At 40.8% G+C, this 20,080-nt stretch overlaps 2 protein-coding genes across 2 annotated transcripts; both read left to right on the top strand.

Annotated features, from left to right (window-relative positions):
* The first annotated feature begins 1,618 nt into the window (after window positions 1-1,618).
* Window positions 1,619-7,878, top strand: nbl1 (NBL1, DAN family BMP antagonist). Its single transcript, XM_019880446.1, has 4 exons — window positions 1,619-1,934; window positions 3,824-4,004; window positions 5,298-5,409; window positions 7,287-7,878. The coding sequence occupies exons 2-4, from the start codon at window positions 3,832-3,834 to the stop codon at window positions 7,563-7,565; spliced, it is 564 nt and encodes a 187-aa protein (XP_019736005.1). The 5' UTR covers window positions 1,619-1,934; window positions 3,824-3,831; the 3' UTR covers window positions 7,566-7,878.
* A 4,207-nt stretch (window positions 7,879-12,085) lies between these two features.
* On the top strand, window positions 12,086-19,974 carry tmem88bl (transmembrane protein 88b-like). The gene is made up of 3 exons (XM_019880456.1): window positions 12,086-12,305; window positions 12,730-13,024; window positions 17,129-19,974. The coding sequence occupies exons 2-3, from the start codon at window positions 12,731-12,733 to the stop codon at window positions 17,354-17,356; spliced, it is 522 nt and encodes a 173-aa protein (XP_019736015.1). The 5' UTR covers window positions 12,086-12,305; window position 12,730; the 3' UTR covers window positions 17,357-19,974.
* Window positions 19,975-20,080: the final 106 nt, after the last annotated feature.

The raw sequence follows: 20,080 nt of genomic DNA, 5'->3' as shown, positions 1-20,080 counted from the left end.
ATCATGCTTTTCACATTTGAAGCCCCCGCATTCCAGCACATAAAGGAATGGCGCTTTCAAAGGTCATTGACTTCAACTGCGGTGTTATGCCGAAAGCTTGTCAGATATTGAGCCTATCGCTCATCCCCTGTTCATTGAAATATGTCTTTGCTAATTAAACGGATAAGGCTGCTCATGGACTCCGGCCAGGCTATACACCTGTGCAGTGCGGGAACTTGCGGTGACAGGTGAGCCCAATGTGTAAAGCCAGGCTAGCTTTTTATCTCAAGTATGTGAGTCTTCACTTTCTTTTCTTTGCACATTGCTAGATGTTTGTTTAGTCGGTCTCCATCGATCCACAGATTGCACTGAGGAACTTTTTTTTTTTTAATCTGTTGAATTAGATGTTTATGATGATTAAAACACAAATTGGCATGCTGATTCACAAAACTGCAGCCAGTTATTTTTTTATAAGCACATAAAGTTGTTTTTTGTTTTTTTTTCTCCACACCTTACCACTTAAAATTCCACCGATTAGCTGTGGTAAGACTTACCATTTTATTATGATTGGATTCATCTACAGCATAGTAACTTGTTTGTGCAGTCACAATTGAGACAGTGTGATGAGAGGTGTGTGCAGCTCCCATTAGGTCAGTACTATCAATATCTACCAACAGAAAACTGACTTTTCTCTTAATCTTGTGACCAGGAGCATACCGCTCTAAATTCTATTTCATTTTATCCTGATTTGTTAGTTTTCAAAGCTTGTAACATTTATTCCGTTTAAGAAAACTATGAATTTTGGATTACTGCAGCCAAAGTTGTCTGAGCCAACTCAACAAAAATTGTGTTCCCCAGTGTTACTAGCAACAGCTAACAATATTCGCTTCTAATAGGCAGCACATACTAGACTCGGTGACGGTGTAGGCTGCATTCACCGTGATGAAGTGCTGCCCCCACAAGAAAAAAAAAATGCAATTTATGTTTTTTAGACTAGGGGCTCCAATCAACTTGTAGCCCTTTAACTCTCAGTGTTTACCATTTTTTGTCAAAGGACGAAAGCTTTTGAAACGTACTGTGGATATGTACCCACCATCTGTCAGGCTGGTTGTCCCTTCTGTCACATGGAATATTTTTGTTGATGTGGATGCGCCCCCCCCCCCCCCCCACTTCCTCTGCACGCCCTTGCTTCCTGACTCATTTTTACATTTATTATGGATAAATTAATTTACATAGCTCAGATAGTAATTTTGTGTGACAATTTAATTCAATCGTTTTGAATGCGACTAGATTGTGGAAGTGTACCCAATAAATCGTCCGGTGAGCCCATCTAGTTTGCATGTGTTTTAATTATTTTGGCTATGATTGAAAATGCAAGTGGTGGTGTGTATAAAACACGTTCCGTGTACATCACATGTTGCTAAGCGTGACTAATCCGTGTTATCTGGCCGGATCGCCACTTGATCTTCCTCGCCTCGCCTTTAACTTTCAGAGAACCTTTTTCAAACTGGACATTCAAGCCCCCTCACAGCAGGACCTCCGTCTGCCTGCCTGCGAGCCTTTTTTTTTCTTTCTTTTTTTTTTTTTAACAACCACAGCTTGGAAAGAGCTTTTCAGCGCCCTTTAACGTGGGACTTGACTCCGGCTGAAGGAGGAGGAAAGAGAGAAAGAAGGGGAGGAAGGGGAGGGACGCTCCGGGCTGATGGAGCCTGACATGAGATAGTAGCGCACGGCCCATCTTCTCAGCCTCCTTCCTTCCTCGGACCCCGGACACGCAGCTGGCGCTCTCGCTGTTGCTGGATGATGTGACCGCTGAAATGACAAAGCAGACTCGGATGTACCACCATAGAGCAAGACACGCTCCTCATTTGCTTTAAACAACAACCAAAACATATTGTTGTTGTTGTTTTGTTTTGGTTTTTATTCCTGGGAGTCGGCGTTGACGTGCAGCAACGGTGAGCTCTGTGTTCCGTTATTTTTTCATTGTAGCAATGTAATGTCATCACCGGGAGCTGATGTTTATTAACTATTCTTTTATTTCATTCCTTGTTCGGTGACATACATTCGTTCGACGGCAGCAAAAACAGTATGGCGTAATTTATAAATGTACTTTAAAAAATCCTCGAAACAAAATTTAATCTCAAAATTAGATTTTATGCTATGACTATATTTGGAGAAACTGTGCCGTGAAACTACGGTAGAACCTCAAAAGTCGAACGAACCGAAAGTCATACAAAACTTGGAGTTGAAATCCCACGTGAGGTGTCAATAAATCTCGTGAGACTTCAGGTCATTCGGCATTTAAAAGCTTGGTTCGTTTTTTTTTAATTTAATTTTTTATTTTCTTTAAATTTGCCTTTTTTCACTTCAAAAGCCACTATTAGCAATACATGTGTGATGCTAACCAAAGAACCAGAAACACATTTTAAGAAAATAATCTGGCCGTGCAATAAAATGATCAATTACATGTACAAATTAATTTCACCAATCGGATGCTAATACAACTGGCATGTAGCTGAATGCATAACGGCTAATAACTCGCATAAAAATGACCCAAGAAGCTTTCTAACTAAAAGTATACTTAATGTTCATTTTCTATTTCTCAACCGAGGGTTTCCTCAGTCAACTTCTTATTGAAACAAACAAAAAAAAAACGCCTCAGTTTTTAGAACACACATTGGTATTTTTTAATTGCTTCTTCTTCCTGTCACTTGTTCACCCATCAGGTTGAAGTTAATGTTACAATCTCAATTAAAAATGCCAATGTGTGTTCTAAAAAAAAGTGTCTTCCAAAAATATTCAAAAATTATTTAGGCAATTATGCTACGTGGCCTATGATGTATTCCGAATTTATATTCATAGTTGTGCATAATGTTACAGCAGGTTACAAAAATAAATGAAATATACTTTTAAAGAATAAAACCTCTGCCTCATTTTTGAATACTTGTCTCCATTATGCTATTGTACATCAATATGCATTGTGGAAAAGGTTTGAGAACCAATGTCAGTGTTTTTTTAATGTGACAGTTTGAGGCTGAAACTCCCTTTACTTGATATTATTTCTTTTGGGAAATTTGTTCTGAAATCAGAAGTCAACTATTGTTGGTGAGCATATTGTGTTCAGCTTCAGATATACCACTATCGATATCACTGTCAAATATAGTTTGTCAAACTTCGGGCTGGGGCCCCAAAATGTTTTGTGTTTTTTTTTTTAGGTTGGGGGGGTGGCGGGGGTTGATTATTGTCAGAGAAGAATGCTTTAAATAGGTTTCACTGTTCATTAAGCAGGCACACATCTTGGCAAATATCTTTTCTATTTGTGTTTGAGCTAAAGTCATGTCTGTTGTGTTTTTTCCTCATTAGTTTACACACACAATATACAGCATGTCACTGTCACAGTGTAAAACATGATATATTTTTAGTATGTTGGTTTGAAAACCCCTTCAAGTCAACAATGTATTTGTATTTTACGCATATTTGTATTGGGTTTGCTTGTGTCTGACTCATTGGGGAGGACCAAAGAGAGTGCAGCAGGAGAAACGTGTTAAAACTGTAGCTTATAAAAGACTTGACAGGCTGAGGCATTTTTAAGGGAGGTGAGGCTTTCCTTCTTCCAACTATTGGACTTTTTTAGGGACAATGGGAGTCGAGTCCACCCTAATGTTCTCACTGCAGCTGGTGATTTACATCATTGCAGAGCATGCCTGTGTCAGTTGTTGTACATCACAAACAAGGCCAGGCAGCTTCGGAAAGTTACCGGCAGGTTTGTTTTTGTGGAGAATAACATCAGAGCACAAGAGGTTGGTGCTTGTTGGTGACACACTGCCGCATTGTGCCCCTTTAGGTGCAGTCATGTGGCAGACCATTCCCATTTGCTGCGCCCTGTTTGCATTGTATGCCGCGGCACCGCCCGCACACATCAACCGCCTGGCGCTGTTCCCTGACAAGAGCGCCTGGTGCGAAGCCAAGAACATCACGCAGATAGTCGGGCACACTGGATGTCAGCCTCGCTCAATTCAAAACAGGTCAGAATGAGACCCCTCCCTCCTCTGTGTCCTTCCTTGCTTCTATCTGATAAACTGTTTAAAACTACAAGCCGAGGTCAATAATTTTCCAAAAGTATCTTAAGGAAAACAAACAACAAGAGCAAGAACAAAAAAAAAACCCCTCATGTTCATTTTTCTCGTTTAATGGTTTTGCATGTTGTTGTATATTGCAAGCACACTGTCTTTTATTGTTTCTCTGATTCCCCGTATGAAACAGCTTCCAGTAGAAGCCAGGAAAATCCTATTGAAGAGTCATTTGTAATATGTTAGCCATTTACCACATGCTGTGACATTGTATAAAAGTGGTGGGGCACCAACTCCTTTTTAGGTATAGACTACATACCAGGAAAATGTTAATGTTCTCTGAAGTGTCTGACAAAACACCATTTGTGTGTCATTATAAAAATGTTGCAACTGAATTGAAATTCTATCTGTAGAGTGTCTTTGCATGTAGTATTTTGAAACATTTGACTGGGAATGAATTTCAAAAGGGACAGATTGTACAATGTCGGCACTGCTGTAATACTTCAGAAAAGAGTCTCTGCCATTTTGCCTTTACTGTATTTCAGTGGGAAATGTAAAAAAAATAAAATACTCGCACAAGGTGGATCATGGAGTGCGATGCAACTCTGGCTTCTACATGCAGTAGACAGTCCTAACAAAAGATACGCAGAAGCTCCCAGAAGATAGGCCTCATTCTATCTGTTTATCCATCCATCCATTTTCAATACCACTTATTCTGAACAGGGTTGCGGGTAGTTGCTGGAGCCTATTCCAGCTGACTTCACGCGGAAGGTCAGACCAAACCTTGAATTGGTCGCCAGTCAGTCGCAGGGCACGTATAGAGACAAACGACCATTCACACCCACATACACACCGTCACTGAGTGGAAACCGATCCCACGCTGCCCGCGCACAAGTCGTGCGTGTGTACCACCACATCAGCGATTCGATCTGTATACCTTTGTCTACAATTTGCAAAACTACAACAAAAAGTGGGGATTCCCACCTAATGTGCTAAAAGGTGAATACATTAATGAATTTCCCTTAATTGGTCAATTTAAAAAAAAAAATTCACACAAAACAATGTGATTTTATTCATCTCTCATTTATTCAGCTCCAAACTGGCAGAACAATTCCACTGGCGTTAGAATTAATCTACTTTTTGCGGCGCATCATCAGGTTGAGTGATATGATGTGATTTTACTGAGGTTTTTTTTTTTTTTTTCCTGTCCCACGAGACGGGCGATAATGGCCTATGTCTTCCTTGCAGAGCTTGCCTGGGCCAGTGTTTCAGCTACAGCGTTCCCAACACGTTCCCACAGTCAACGGAGTCTCTGGTGCACTGTGACTCCTGCATGCCTGCCCAGACTCAGTGGGAAGTGGTAAGAATTATTGCCTGTTTGTTCGCTCATGTAGCAAGCTGACTTTGGGCCCTCTCACCCGAACACACAGCTTCCAGGCGAGTGTGTTCAGTACTCACCAAAACCCAAACAAACATGGCGCATTCATTCCCATGCTTATTGACAATGTTAATCCGCGTTCTACACTTGTCGACAGTTCATTGTACCACCAAGACAGGAATCCGCTCTTGCGACAACAAAGACTTTGGAGTAAGCACTTTGGAAGGCTGCTTTGTAGACTAGACGGGTGGGATCTCAGGTGAGGTCACCTGTCGTTGCAGAGGAAAATATTTCATCTCTTACCAAGAACAGCCGTTACCTGACAGAATAGTCGCTTTGCTCCTCAAATTGGGTGTACTGAATGTGTGTGTGTGTGTGTGTGTGTGTGTGTGTGTGAGAGAGAGAGAGAGAGAGAGAGAGAGAGAGAGAGAGAGAGAGAGAGACTCCAACTCAACTCACTTTTAATTATCGTCAAATGGATGTTTGCCTTTGTGGTTATGATTATTGTTGCATGACTTTAACTCGAGCTGGAAATAACAAAAGCAGATCCCTTGAAAGCGGATACCACTCACAGTTTCCTTGGCCCTCGTACTAGATTTTGATGAAAGTGCTGAGTGATCATTTTTAATGCACAATGCAAACAGTGAGGGGGACGTTGTGTGAGGTCTGGTGCGCCAGTTGGGCTTGTGTAACGCCGAGATTCACTGGGAATTCATAAAGTGGGATCCTCCGAATTGGAATGTACCAAAAAGTGGTCAATTGTGGGCTTCCATTAAAATGGTCTCCAAAAATATGCTTTGAATGTCAAACAGAACACGGAGTAAAAACAATCGACATGCCTGACGTGTGGCCTGCCAAATCACATTTTTAAAGTGGGCAGATAGACCAGGCCATTTGTAGTTGAGGTATCGAAAAAGAAGTGAAAATATCAAGTCAATATCACCGTAAGACTTTAACTTCCTCCTTTTGTCACCATATATTATATTCCTTGTATTACGTATTACAATGTTTTGTCGATGAAATGTATATAGGTTCTCACTGGTTTGTTTTTAATAAGTTAACTGCAAGCACACAATCGACATGCAAACAGCGTATGTCAGCTTTTGGACAGGGTGGACATTTTTGGAGAATGTGAAAGTATTAGTATTTTGTGAGCATGTGGTTGACTTTTCCCTTTAAAAACTTTCCCCGCATTGTTGCGACCTGTAACATCTATAGCTCAATTGAATAAAAAAAACAAAACAAAACAAAAAATTTGCTTTCTTTAGATGGAACTAGGGCCCTACTCATGGTGGAGGGAATTATGAACAGTTCCTGTGAGAAAGCAGCGGAGGAAATCTCAGGAAAAGTCTATTAGAACATCTGAAATGCATTTGGGGTTCTTGAGAGGCACTTCAAATGTGTGCTGACTCTCATTTAACATGAGTTTGAATGTGATCGGTTAATTCTGAACCCAGCCACATCCCAGTTCTTAAAAAAATTATTATTATTTTTATTATTAGAGTTCTTAGAGGGTGTGCAAACTTGTGCAACCACATCATTTCAGTTGTTTATTTTCATTCCCATCTCAATAAGTTTTTGGGGGGGTATAAAACACACACACACACACACACACACACACAGTTCTTAGAGGGTGTGCAAACTTGTGCAACCACATCATTTCAGTTGTTTATTTTCATTCCCATCTCAATAAGTTTTTGGGGGGGTATAAAACACACACACACACACACACACACACACACACACACACACACACACACACACACACATGGCAGCAGTGAATTCACCCACACGTTTTAAGAGCAGTTTATAGTTCCATAATTGAAAGTTAAACAAGGAACACGTTTACGTCTGCACAGGTGACTCTTGAGTGCCCAGGGAATGAAGACACTCCTCGCGTGGACAAGCTAGTGGAGAGGATCTTCCACTGCAGCTGCCAGTCCTGCGGCAAGGAAGGCGCCCAGGAAGGCGCCATGATGCAGCTGTATCCGGCAGACAACAGCCTAGACCCCCCATCGTTACTTGACACCATGAGCGAGACTCACTCTCACCCGCCGGCCCATTCGGACGCACACTCGAAGCCCGGCCACGCACACGCAAGCCATCACCCTCTTCCACGCACGTCAGATGTAGGGTAGCTTTGACCCATCCTGCCGCTGTACTCCCCCCTCCCCGCCCCCCCACTTTGCATTCTTGTTCATGGGTAGTGTTGCAGAAGCACTTTGAAACTATGGATTCACTTTGTGTTAAAAGCTGCAAATGCATTGATATATTTCTTGTATCCATTGTTCATAGATTGTCATTAAACAGAAGAGATTATAGTTGCACTTCTTTTGTTTGCTGATAAAAGATGTTTGCATTTGTTTATCCAGACACAACCATAATCGGTTCATGAACTGTGGTATCTACCCTTTACCTGTATCGGATTCAATAAATTCTATTGTTGCAATAGCTTGACTTTTTTATTTTTATTTATATTTTTTACTCTTTCATATGCACATTCACTGAACCCTTCATGACTGAAAAATAAAAATATGATTTTTTTTTTTTTTACAAATTCAAGACATAAAAAACACATTTATTAAAAACAGAAAACAACTTCAATTATTTATTATTGGCAGCAGGTGTAGATCTTGAACATTCGATTTCTGAAACAAGAAGCACACCCTGACAAAACTGAAATGTGTTCTCAATTTAATGTGTTCTCAATTTATGCTTACCTATGGACAGACATACTCATTCCAACCATACCAATAAAGTGCCACTAGGTGACAGTATGGCTCTGGAAACACCTTTCCATACCCTTTCCATTGGTGTCTCGTCAATCCTCAAAAGGTAGGTATTTTTACTCTCTTTTAGTTTTATTACACAGTTGTGAATTACCCTGGCAGATTTTGTAAGATGTGATTCATCCTGTATGGAAAACAAATCACAGCAAAAACACAAAGACAAAATAAGTGGGGCCATTCATCCAGTGCGTGAATTAAAATAGTCATTTGGATATTTGTGCACCCCCTGCATCCCTCACCCCCCACCCTCTTCAAGAAAGAGTCTTCAAGCTTTTTACTAACCCTCGTAGTTCAAGGCTAATATCAAACTAAACATAAAACTAAAACCACTACCCATTATTTATATAAAACAACCACATAACTTTGTCTTAAAACCCATCTTAATGCTAACACATAGTGGGAAAGGCCAAAGGGGGCAAAATGAACAATATGTGGCAGTATTATTATGCTTCGAGCAGATTAATTTTTTTAATGGTGCAGCAACACAGGTAGACAGATAATAGTTCAAGACTTATAGGCATATATTTGTTGTCCTTTGCAAAAAATGTCTATATTGCAGCAGCTTACGGAGTCACGAACAGTAATTGTGAAACTCGATCATTTCTGCATGACTGTTTTATACTCCCCCCGTTGGATATGAGTGTTTCTAGTTATGAGCAATGTTATTGCTCGCTATGGTCACGGAACAACTTATATTGCAGGGTACTACTGTATAGTGATTTTAAAACATCAATCGCATGATGAGTGAGAGGGGCACCAGATGACTTCAAGTAATTTGCAGTAGCTTTTGAAAATGCGGAAAAACTTCTAACTATGGTCGTTTCAGTTTTGTTCAAGGTCAAAAATATGATCCAAAAAATCACTTTCTTAATGAGGGCAGGTTTTAAAATGTCATACCGTATGAGGCTGGGTAGTAATACAAAGAGCGGCACTTTACGTGTCAGTCTCAGACTCATTTTGATATGTTCAACAATTCTCTGAAATGAGTAATTGTAGTTTCATGTAATTATTTAAATGATGTTATATTTGAATAACATGCTGATGTTCTGTAAAAAGAGGCTCGCTGTCCACGCTTTGAAAAGCCCTAATGTATGACATAGTAAAAGGTTACATGCATGGGTCACCACACACACCCGTTAGACACGATGTTCTTCAAACCAGGCACACCACATGTTTCCCGATATGATCGCCTAATCTTTGCTCGAAGACCTCAATCAGTCCCCGTCATCTATTTCCCGGATCTTCTCCTCCATTTCTCGTCAACTCTGTTCCGTTATCGTTTCCCTATTTCCTTTTTTTCAATGTAATTCCATTTGAGCGACAACAGAGCGACCGGGGGTCTGTACCGCGCGACAAATTGATCGCCTCCTTATCTCACGGCCACAAAGCCGACAGACATCGATGCCCACGTCACAGGTTATTGTATCAAAACGGGAGGCGGGGCATGACATTGTGTGGTTCCGAATGGCATTAACTTCATCGTGGCAACTGTAATCCTTGAGATATCGCTTTTCTTTGGCAAAACTATGCAGTCGTGTCACTCTAGGAGAAATCTGGGATTAGGATGATCTTTCCAAGGGTTTTATTTTTCTTGTCCATGTAACCCTTTCATGCACCGTGTAACGTGATAACATGACAAGCTGTCCACTGTAGTGACCGCTGTCCCTGAAAGGGTTAAACATGTTATTTTGGTGATATTCGGCCAATGTTGGTGAGGGATTTTTTTTCGGAAAAGATGAATCTGCATTCCCCCCAGCGATGCTGCGTCTCCCATTAAGGCCAGTGAGACCATATTTAATAAACAACAGTTTATTAAACTGACAAGGAGGAAAGGTTTATCAAGATTTTTATGGGGCACACTGGAGTATGAATGCGCTTGGACTGCTGCCTCTGGTCAAAGTGATCAGAAATTGAAATTTTTAGTCAAGAACAGAGACCTGAGACATGTACTTAAGGACAGTAACTGCGCCTTTTACAGCCGATCGCATTCCACGCCCGCTTCCTCAATTTAAATGACTCATTAGTGCCAATGTCACTCAGAATGCCTGCTCGGAACTCTTTGTCTTATCTCGAAGGGAGAACCCAAACACATTTTAACTGCTTCTATCAGCAATCTCGTCCTTTCTGTTACTCGAAAGGTGAGAATGTAGATCGGCCAGTAAATCGATCCGTAATTATCCCATCTGTCGATCTCATGCTCGATCCTTAACCCCGTGCACCAGAGGGAGGATCATCCACTTAGCATCGGAAAAAAAATATATTTGAGTGCTCATCGGTGTGACAAATGTCTTTTCATCTGATATTGACAACTCCACAGCTATCAACTGATCATCTTGGAATCTACATTTCAGCAGACTTTCCTAACTTGCGTAATTCTTCTCAAATATTCTTTGCCCTTTCCCATTGCTCTTTAATTATCCTTAAAATGTCATCATGGATTGAGAAGAAATTTCTGAAGTTACTTAACGGGCACTTTAAGTCATAATTCCTTCCATTCGTGCAGGCCATGCCTCATTGATTTTCCTTAAAAGTAGATGACATCAGACCTCTTTTGTAATTAAAAAAAAATAACCCACCAAGGATCCAGAAGTCCTTGCCAACTACAAAGCCACAGCAAATTTCCTATTTCTTTCAAAAGTTCTGGAAAAAAATGTCACCGCACAGCTTCAGAAACAAGTGCAATAGCCTCTTTGAAAAGTATCCGCTGAGCCCACAGCACAGAAACCGCTCTGGTCGGGGTGACGAATGACCTGCTTATGGCGGAAGATGCTGGTTCTTCATCATTACATTTCGCCCGAACCGCAGAATTTGCCCATCAAGCGCTTGCACAGCATTAGTTGATTGTAGCACATCATACCTGTTCTCCTCGAAGCCGCACAGTCCAGAAAACCCCAAATACGGAACAGTGTTGCGACGATTCCGACCAGACACCAAAAACAGAACACTCGACCCCGTCTTGCACTCAGTTCAATGGCTTCTCTTTATGCCATGGGGATGAAGACAAAATCTTACTGTTAGCACATCTCTGCATACATGGCAATTTTCTCCCTTCCCCGTCATCCACACAACCTCCGTTCCAAAAATATGAACTGCCTCCACCCCTTTTCTCCCTGACCACCTGAAGACACTATGCACACTTCATAAAGGAACTCAAAACTGACATTTTTATTGACGCCTTCCGTCAAAAACGGATTTTGCCTCGAAAACAGAAGTCAGCTCAAATAAAGGATAAACTTTGTTTCAACTCAAAAGTTGAACTTCGTCAACTTCAAGCCTCAACCCTCAAGTTGTGAAACAGCCACCATAGCACTGAGCCATCCATGTGTTTCACCTTAGATAGGCCAGTTAAAATAAGTGAGAAATTCCACATTCCCGCACCCTCTGCAGAACATTCCAAACACGCTTCAGCATAAAGGTTTCACCTCAAAAAACTTCACACCAAAATAGGTGGGCGAAATTGAAAAGGAAGGAAAAAAACAACAAATAAAAAACAAGCAATTGGTACCAAAAAAAAATCATATTTATTGTTTTATTTGTTTATATTTATATATTTATGTCTTTATGTATTTTTGTGCAGTTCAGTTTGCTCCCCTTATTTTTAGCTGTGTGTGTTTCAGCGCACTGCATCTTTGCACTGTGTTTGAGAGAGGAAAGTAATTTCATCTGTGCTGTATGTTGCACATAGAGCATATTTGACAATAAAGCTTGACTTGACCTAAATGCTTGGATATTCAAGCAAGCAAAAATAAGAAAGAAAAAAGAAAGGAAACCACATTCAGAAGGAATTAAATGTTTATATAAATTGCAAATGATGAATAATGAATTTGTCATGAAATAAATTATCCATGTGGGGGGAATATACAGACGAGTGTGTGTGCGTGTGTGTGTGGTGCTCGTGCACGCGAGCTCAGGTCGCGCGCCCAAAGTGTCTACCGCTCTCTCAGCGTCGCCCAAACTCGCAGCTGATTTTTCTCCAGCCCATCATTTCAAAAACTGTCACTACGAGTCTTGTTTGTTGTTCTCGCGTGTAAAAGCAGCAAGACTTCAATAGCACCGAGTGGACTCACCGGAATTCGAACACACTTGCAGGTAAGCAGTTGACTACTTCATTACATGCGCAAATTATTGTTGATATTGTGAGAGGAAATGTCACTCAAGGATTATAAAGTGGATCCGAATTAAGAGCTATGCTATGCATGAATGCTTTAATGATCGTTTCATCTCTGCACGTTTTAGATTAAAATGGATTGCCTGTGTCAATGGCCAAGCTATAAGCGACAAAGGATTGATCGGTAGGATGGGCGTGCCTGTGCGAAAAAAATATAGGATCCTGATTTGCATTTTGTCTAATGATTTTCAGACCATCAGTCATGAGACGAAAAGGGGATCATGAGTTTTACTTCCCACTGAACCCCCCCCCCCCCCACACACACACACACAAAAAGGCACCATGGGGCTTGTGCATATCTATAACCCCCCCCCACCTCCCCATGTGACTAAATCGTCCTTTCAGGATGTGTGGCACAGATATTGACCTGGATGATGGAGGCTCAGTCGAGGAAGAGAAGGAGGAAGAGTTGTGGCTGGGCGAACGAGTGAAGATGCTGCCCCCCCCTGTGGCCCGTAGCGGGGGTTCGGCTTGGGGTACCCGCAGGAGCAGCGCGGGCTGCGTTGTCTGCGGAGCAGCTCTGGTCCTTTGGAACTTGTGTGTGCTCCTGGCTGGTGCTCTGCTCCTGATGCTGGTCTTCTCCTTGGTGCTGCTGCCAGCAGTGGTGCTGCTCTACGCTGGATTCCTGTGCCATTCCAGAGTGAGTTGATTCCAACATACAGTCACTATGTCCAGAACAGTGGTTGGTGCATTGAGATACTCTCGACCAGTGGTTCTTAACCTTGTTAAAGGTACCGAACCCAACCAGTTCATATGCACATTCACCGAACCCATCAAAAGTGAAAAATAAAAATATGATTTTTTTTTTTTTACCAATTCAAGACATAAAAAAACACATTTATTAAAAACAGAAAACAACTTACAATGTAAGGAAGCGATTCTATTTCTGGTGTGGCCATGGCCACCTGGGGGGCAGTATAAGAGTCACGTGACTACATAAAAGAGATGGTCGCATTTGCTTGCTAAGCCACATTGATATTAATCCTTTACAGAGTATAAAGAACATGTGCTTGTGAGTATTGTTGTCTGTCTACAGGTGTTGTTTTTATAATATATGAATGGACTGGCGCATGTTTGTAGGCGCGAGCCTCGCTGCAGTTGTTTGGGAATTTCATTGCAATTGGACTGCTCCGTTTGTCTTCAGAGATGTTCCTTCTCTCATTTGAGAAGGCTTCACCAGTTCATGCAACTAGGCTTGATTACGACAGACCAGGCTGGGTTGATCTGGAAAAACTCAACTATTTATGCTCCAAGTTGAAGGTAACCCCCCCTCCCCTCCCCCGGCAATGATATCATTCTTTTGGGATGCAAACGACCATTATTAATATGCTTGGCAGAAAGGCCTCTGGCGATCAATAAGTCGCTGGGTGGAAAATCCCTCATTAATATTCCATTCAGTTGTAAAAAAGTAGAGAGCTACTTTTGCAGTCAGGAGGGATGGTGTTTCTGTTGTTTGTCCAGGGCAAAATCATTAAGTTTCTTGGGAACATCTGTCCGAATAAAGCTTTGCTGTAAGAATTGATGAAGCCTTCTCGGATGAGGGCAGAAATGTCTTGTAAGATGTTTGCAATTGATTCAATGCCCCGAGAAAGAAATGACCTGGATTAATGAGAATATCCACAAGCATGTTTGGGAATTTGGTTCATCTCTCTGCATCCTGTTGGGTGTTCCAGCGTTTGCAGAAAGTAGACTCATCTTTAAACCAGGTCAAGCAGGTCCAAGTTGTGGTGCGGGAGGTGTAACGTGATTTTTGGTGGATTTGATCGAGGTGCAGGCAGACAAATTCTGAGCTACGTGGGTGTTTGTGATGGATGTCATCATATTTCATTCATAACTATCTCAACTGCGTGCATCATACCCTCTGAATGATTGTAGAAATCAATTAATTGAAAGCATTATTACCATCTGGAAGATTGATAGACTTCTCGCATGCCACATTTCAAGGAAATGAGAGGATCCGCTTTGGTCCGCAGTGAATCAAGTCGGCTGTGTTCACAGCCACAACGGCACAAACTGTCCGTTTTAATAATACGACTCCCCCTGCCATTTCCACGTGTCGGCGATGATACCAACACAAGGTCTTAACCGCCTCTGTGCAGAGTTCAGCACCTTGCCGTGCTGGACACAAAAATAGACCCCCACGTCTCCGGCAATCTTCTGCTCAATTGATTCCCTGATTGCCTTCCAGCTGTCTCAAATCTTGTCATATGGAAAGCAATGGGAATTTTTTTTTTTCCTAGTGTACTATTCTTATCTTGTTTCATAGCCACAAATGAAAGTCTCATGTCCCTTTTTCGAGAAGAAAACTCCAACTACTATATTTTTGGGAAGAGTGGGTCATCCTGACATAGGAACATTGAGAGTAAGAAACAAACACAACAGAAGGCGAGTGCTTTGCTTTTCATACTCTTGATTACAGTCTGACAGTTTTGAATGGTTCTACTTTCCGGGCAAGTCCACTAGTAGAATAGGCAACTGAAGTAGGTAATTAGTTGTTTCCATGGCAGGGACAAACACCTCACTTAATTACAAGCGGATTGTTTTTAAGCTTTTTGTTTGACGTTAAACTACTGGTACTACACATTGCATTAGTATGCAAACACTGTAAGCAGCGAGCACAGAGAGACAAGGTATGAAACACGCCGAACCCTGAGGGACCGACAGGTTTAATTCTGCATGGGTCTTGGTGTCACATCTTCTTGTGAAGAGCTACAGCTACGTCCTTCTATAAGCCAACTCCGCCCAACATGCAACCATTGCAGATATTATATTTTACTACTGCATGGCAGTGTGGAGAATAAACACAAGCAAGGCAGTAAAATACTCTGCTCAAAATTCTCAAGCGAATGCATAAGAATCACAGCGCAACTCTGAATCAATCAAACTTTTGGAATGTCAACCCGTCTGGCAAGGAAGCAATCACGACCGTGAATCGATTGCACTGCAAATGGGAGTCTGAAGGGCAGCGCTGTGTCTGGCTCACAGTTCTGAGGTGGATTTAAGAGTGCCTTGGTGCCACTTTCCAAAAAGTTGCGCTTCAGCTTCATTGAACACTAAATCAGTGGCTCCGAACTGGTCTGACTCCTCATAATCATTCCATATGGACAAGCCGCAGCGCAAATCAAGGAACAATGTCAACATTCTGATGTAGTGAGAACGTGTTAAAGTTTGAACCTGACATTACAAATTTTCACAATGGGCCAATATACACAAAATTCCAAATTTTAACATGAAACAAAAAAAAACGGAAAGAGTGTGAGGAAAATATGATCTTTTATACTGGACAGAACAATGTATATAGTACTTAATGGAACTTCAGTAACATTTTCAAAAGAAAATAAAAGTGGACAAGTTTTTAATCCACACGTGCATATTGTTGACGTTCATGAAATAAAATACAAATTAAAGGGGAAGTCAACCCCCCAAAATATTTGACAAGAAATGTTTTATGCAGCCCCACTAGTATAAACACGACATTCGGATTAATACTGTGATGTGGAATTTGACTTAAAACAGTAAATCCACTTGTTTTTGTCCATCTCAGGGGGCGGCCATTTTGTCAGTTGCTGTCAACTGAAAATGACATCACAGTTGTTCGGTGCTCATATAACGACCAATCATGACTCAGCTTCAAAAAACAGGTGAGCCGAGATTGGCCATTACCTGAGCAATTGTCCCTGAACACAAGTCCTCAAATATATCCAACCTGTTATTGTAAAAAAATTAAAAATTAAAAAAAAAACATCCAAACTTTTAATATAAGTGACAATTACCCCACAGCTTCTGCAGAGTGAGGAAAGAGGCGCAGTTTTACAACACTTCTCTATCATTTGGAGGGTTCAAGAGTAACTGATCAAATTACATATTTTTCGATCAGAAGTCATGGACGATGGTGGCAAGCAAATACAGTATTGCACTTCTAATAGTATTGACCAATTTATATTAAGGGATTTGGTAAAAGGAATTGCTGGTAAAAGCGATTAAAGGGAGAGAACAAAATGGTTACATTGTTATAGATTTCTTTCCAAAATGAAAAATCAATGTACCAGAGAAACAGCGTAACAGAGTCGGGATTGCCGCAATGTTGAGACAGGAGTGTGAATTTTTAACCCGCCCTCCAACCTTGTTGATGTGTCGAAAGCAATTGTTGCTGCCCGACAATTCTTAGATTGTGGGATGCTGTGTCACTTTGTGAACGTGCATGTTGCGGGAATATAGCCTCTCTGTAATGGGTCACATGTAAAATGCTAAATGCTGGATTGACAGGTCCGATGCGGCGGAAATTTTTTTGTGCGTGTGGACTTCCCCATCACCGGAATTGATTTGACAGCTCAGAGAGTTGGTGCCAACTCTGAGAGACTTGTTTTCTCACACTTGACTGCCTACATGACATCCCCCATTTATAAATACTAACGCAAATGCGCCCACTTAACATACTAGCCAAAAATCAAAAGTAGGGGTCTGGAAGTCGCAGCTCTAGGGTCACATATGGCACTTTCATCCATCTGCTTTGACTCTGAGACTCGGAAAATAAATATGAAGTATTTAATTAGTAAAGATAACGGCTCTCCTGGAACATCAACATACAACTTTTTAAAAATTTGTTGGTTCTAAATATTTTGTGTTCCCTGTTCATCGTCATCATCGTAATTGCAGCACACAATCGTTTTTTGTACAGACAGGTAAAAAAACAAGCAACGACATCTGTCCTCCACTCTCACGCCATTCCCCTGTGTCCCCACAGATCCTGGACGGCTCGTCGGCCATCTGCAATTACCTGGACGACAACAGCTGCTCGGCCCTCATCATCCTGGGATTTGTGATGATGTCGCCGCTTGTGGTGGTGGCGGCGGCGGTCTTCTGCGGCCTGCTGCGAAGGTTTCGACTACTGCTTCTCATTCAGCCAATCAGTCGCGCACGGTACACAGGGAGGCTGATGGACTGGGTGGGCAGCGTCCACGCCTGGGTCTGATTGCTGCATTAAGGTGGTGACTAAAAGGCATGCCATGCTGAGTCACCGGTAGCTTTTTCTTACCTCATATAATGCCGAGAGCAGTGTTTGCCAGTGAGCCAAGGCATATTCTTTACAGTAGAAAAACCTCACGACACACCACTGAATAATATAATATATCATGGGGTTCCTTGACATAGCTTACATAAAATGGGCAATTCGTTTTTAAATAATGACAATAGCACTCTATAATAATTTGATAAAATCATACAGTATTGGCATAATTAAATATAAAGTGAAGAATTAAACACTGTGGATCATGATGCAGAAACAAACGAAGAAGACCTTCACGTTTGCTGTAATTAATTCAGTAAGCTGCGGTAATATTGATCTGTTTGTTTTTTTGCAGAGTATATAGAAGGTAGTTTTGTATTGTTGTGGTGTCTGGCTACATGTGTTGCTGCACCGCTTGTGTTCAAATAGTCAAATTGTCCGATGCATTATATCACCGCCACATGGATGCCGTTTGTTAATCTGTCAATGTCTTTTCATATTATGGTAGCATTAAGATAGCAGACTTTAAGGTGAAGTTATGTTTGTCATTAAACAAAAAAATTAGTCCATCTCAAAAAATTCTTAGGGTCTAGTCATTCTTATGTGAAGACACCACTGAAAACCCAAATAATAATAATGTCTCGGTGTACTTGCACATTTATTTACTCTGTGTGAAATGTAGGCCTGTTTAATTGAACATAAAGCTATTATTCTGTTATTCTGTATTCTCAGCAAAAACTCGGCTGCGATGAAGTATAATACTTCCGGTTTTGTTCTTTCAAATTTAGTCTCAAATGAATTAAGTGTGTCTCCCTCTATTGGTCGAACGTGGAATTACAGTGCACACAATACAGCTTCGCTTTCGATCAAAATAGTTTTGCTAACTGTACAAAAGAATTCCGTGTACCTGGAGCCAGCGATGGAAGGATATTTACTGAATTGTGTCCAAGGTGGATTTCTGTAAAGCCTTTTTTTTTTCCCTGTATAAATGCACTTAATGTAGCTTTTCTGGCAGTCATGTCTTGTACTCTACGAGGGAGGCTGTGATTATCATGGTGTAAAACAATGATTAGAAAACAAAAGTGTGCAGTATGATTGTATAATGACTGTTTAATGGGTGCCAAGTGTTGAAGTAGAATTTGATCACCAGATTGTCTTGGCTCATTCTGCTGTTAAGTGATTTGCTTCATGTATGCATTACTTCAATTTTGCTGTACAGATACAGTAAAATACGTGATGAGTGTAAACTGTACTCTGTATATTAGTACCAGGAAAGGAAAATATTGTTTTTGCCGTCTTGCTTGTGCCAAACAACACAAATACATTTCGTCATATTGAGTACAGGTACTCCCATCAATAACAATAGACTCCACAGTATTTCTTTTGTGGTGTGACCTTTTCCCTATAAAAAAAAAAAAAAAAAAATGCTTTTACTGATTTGATTCTATTGAGTAATTGCTTAACATTCATGTGAGACAATACACATACGAAAAGGTCCGATTAGAAGACAAAGCGAGCCAATATATTTTCATTACGCTAATCGATGTTAACAATATACAAGCATGGAAAGAGGTTAGTCAACTGGTGAAACGGTTGAGGTCTATTGTGTTGATGCTTAGGGGCCCTTTAATCAATTGGGCATATTGACAAATACATCATTGGTACAGATTACAGCATTGTACGGGTACCGTGTGTATTATTAGCATCAGAATATGGCTGACATGTTCAATAAAGAACTTTATTGTTGATCAAAATGATTTTGTTTTCAAATATTAAGAGATCGTTAGAGATAAAAATTGTTTATATTCATCTACTTCATCAGGTACACCTCAATCAAATAAGATCCTATCCAAAAGCTGTATCGATAATAACAGTAACAAATTATTTGTACTCTTCTCAGACTACAATACTGTGTATTTTTCACCATTTCAGCCAAAGCAGTAGACAAAAGCAAAACTTCTCCACAGTCAAACTAGTTTAGTACTGGGCACCGCTGAATATAAAGCTCGCCTTTAAATAAAACACTGACAATTTAGCAGCCCACACATTTTGACGAGAACAATGTTCCACTTTGAAGTGATTGAGGTAATGGATGCTTCTGTATGCCCAAAGTGTGTCAAGTGCGCACGTTAATATCAGGCCGGAAAGATGGCCAACGTGTCACAGCCGCACTGAGTCAATAGAATAATTCCATTTGAAGAGCAACGCTCAATGCGGATTGAATAATTGCGTTGCATGAAACAGACTTGATAAATACTGTATACGGCTTAAAGTGTCATTGTTTCTTCACTGCCTATGTAAGATGTTACGATGTATACTGTTTTGTTCTTTCTTTTCGCAGAACTATTCAAAATAATGTGTTAACAACAGCATATCATCGGGCTAGGAGAGAATTACATGTATCAGTGTTATATAAATAGCATACACAAAAACCATTGTAGTTACAGAAAAAAAATAGATACATTTAGTCAAATCTGGGAGGGTCTATTATTTCGTTGCTCAATTTGCATGATTCCTGAGAAGTTTCCAATCTCAACCTATTTCTGGGGATGAGTGGCCAAGCAAATAAAACCCTTTCAGGACTCCGCATCATGCTTCCAACAAACTGTGATTTTCACATCCTCTGCACACCAAACAACTTTGGGTGATGAAGCGCTCAAGTGCATAATTACCAGCAGCCAGCGAGACACG

The sequence above is a fragment of the Hippocampus comes genome, unplaced genomic scaffold, assembly GCF_001891065.2.
Source record: "Hippocampus comes isolate QL1 unplaced genomic scaffold, H_comes_QL1_v1.1 scaffold68, whole genome shotgun sequence".
NCBI lineage: Eukaryota > Metazoa > Chordata > Actinopteri > Syngnathiformes > Syngnathidae > Hippocampus > Hippocampus comes.
Note: the sequence above shows the minus strand (reverse complement) of the source record. Positions and strands in the feature narration are given on the sequence as shown.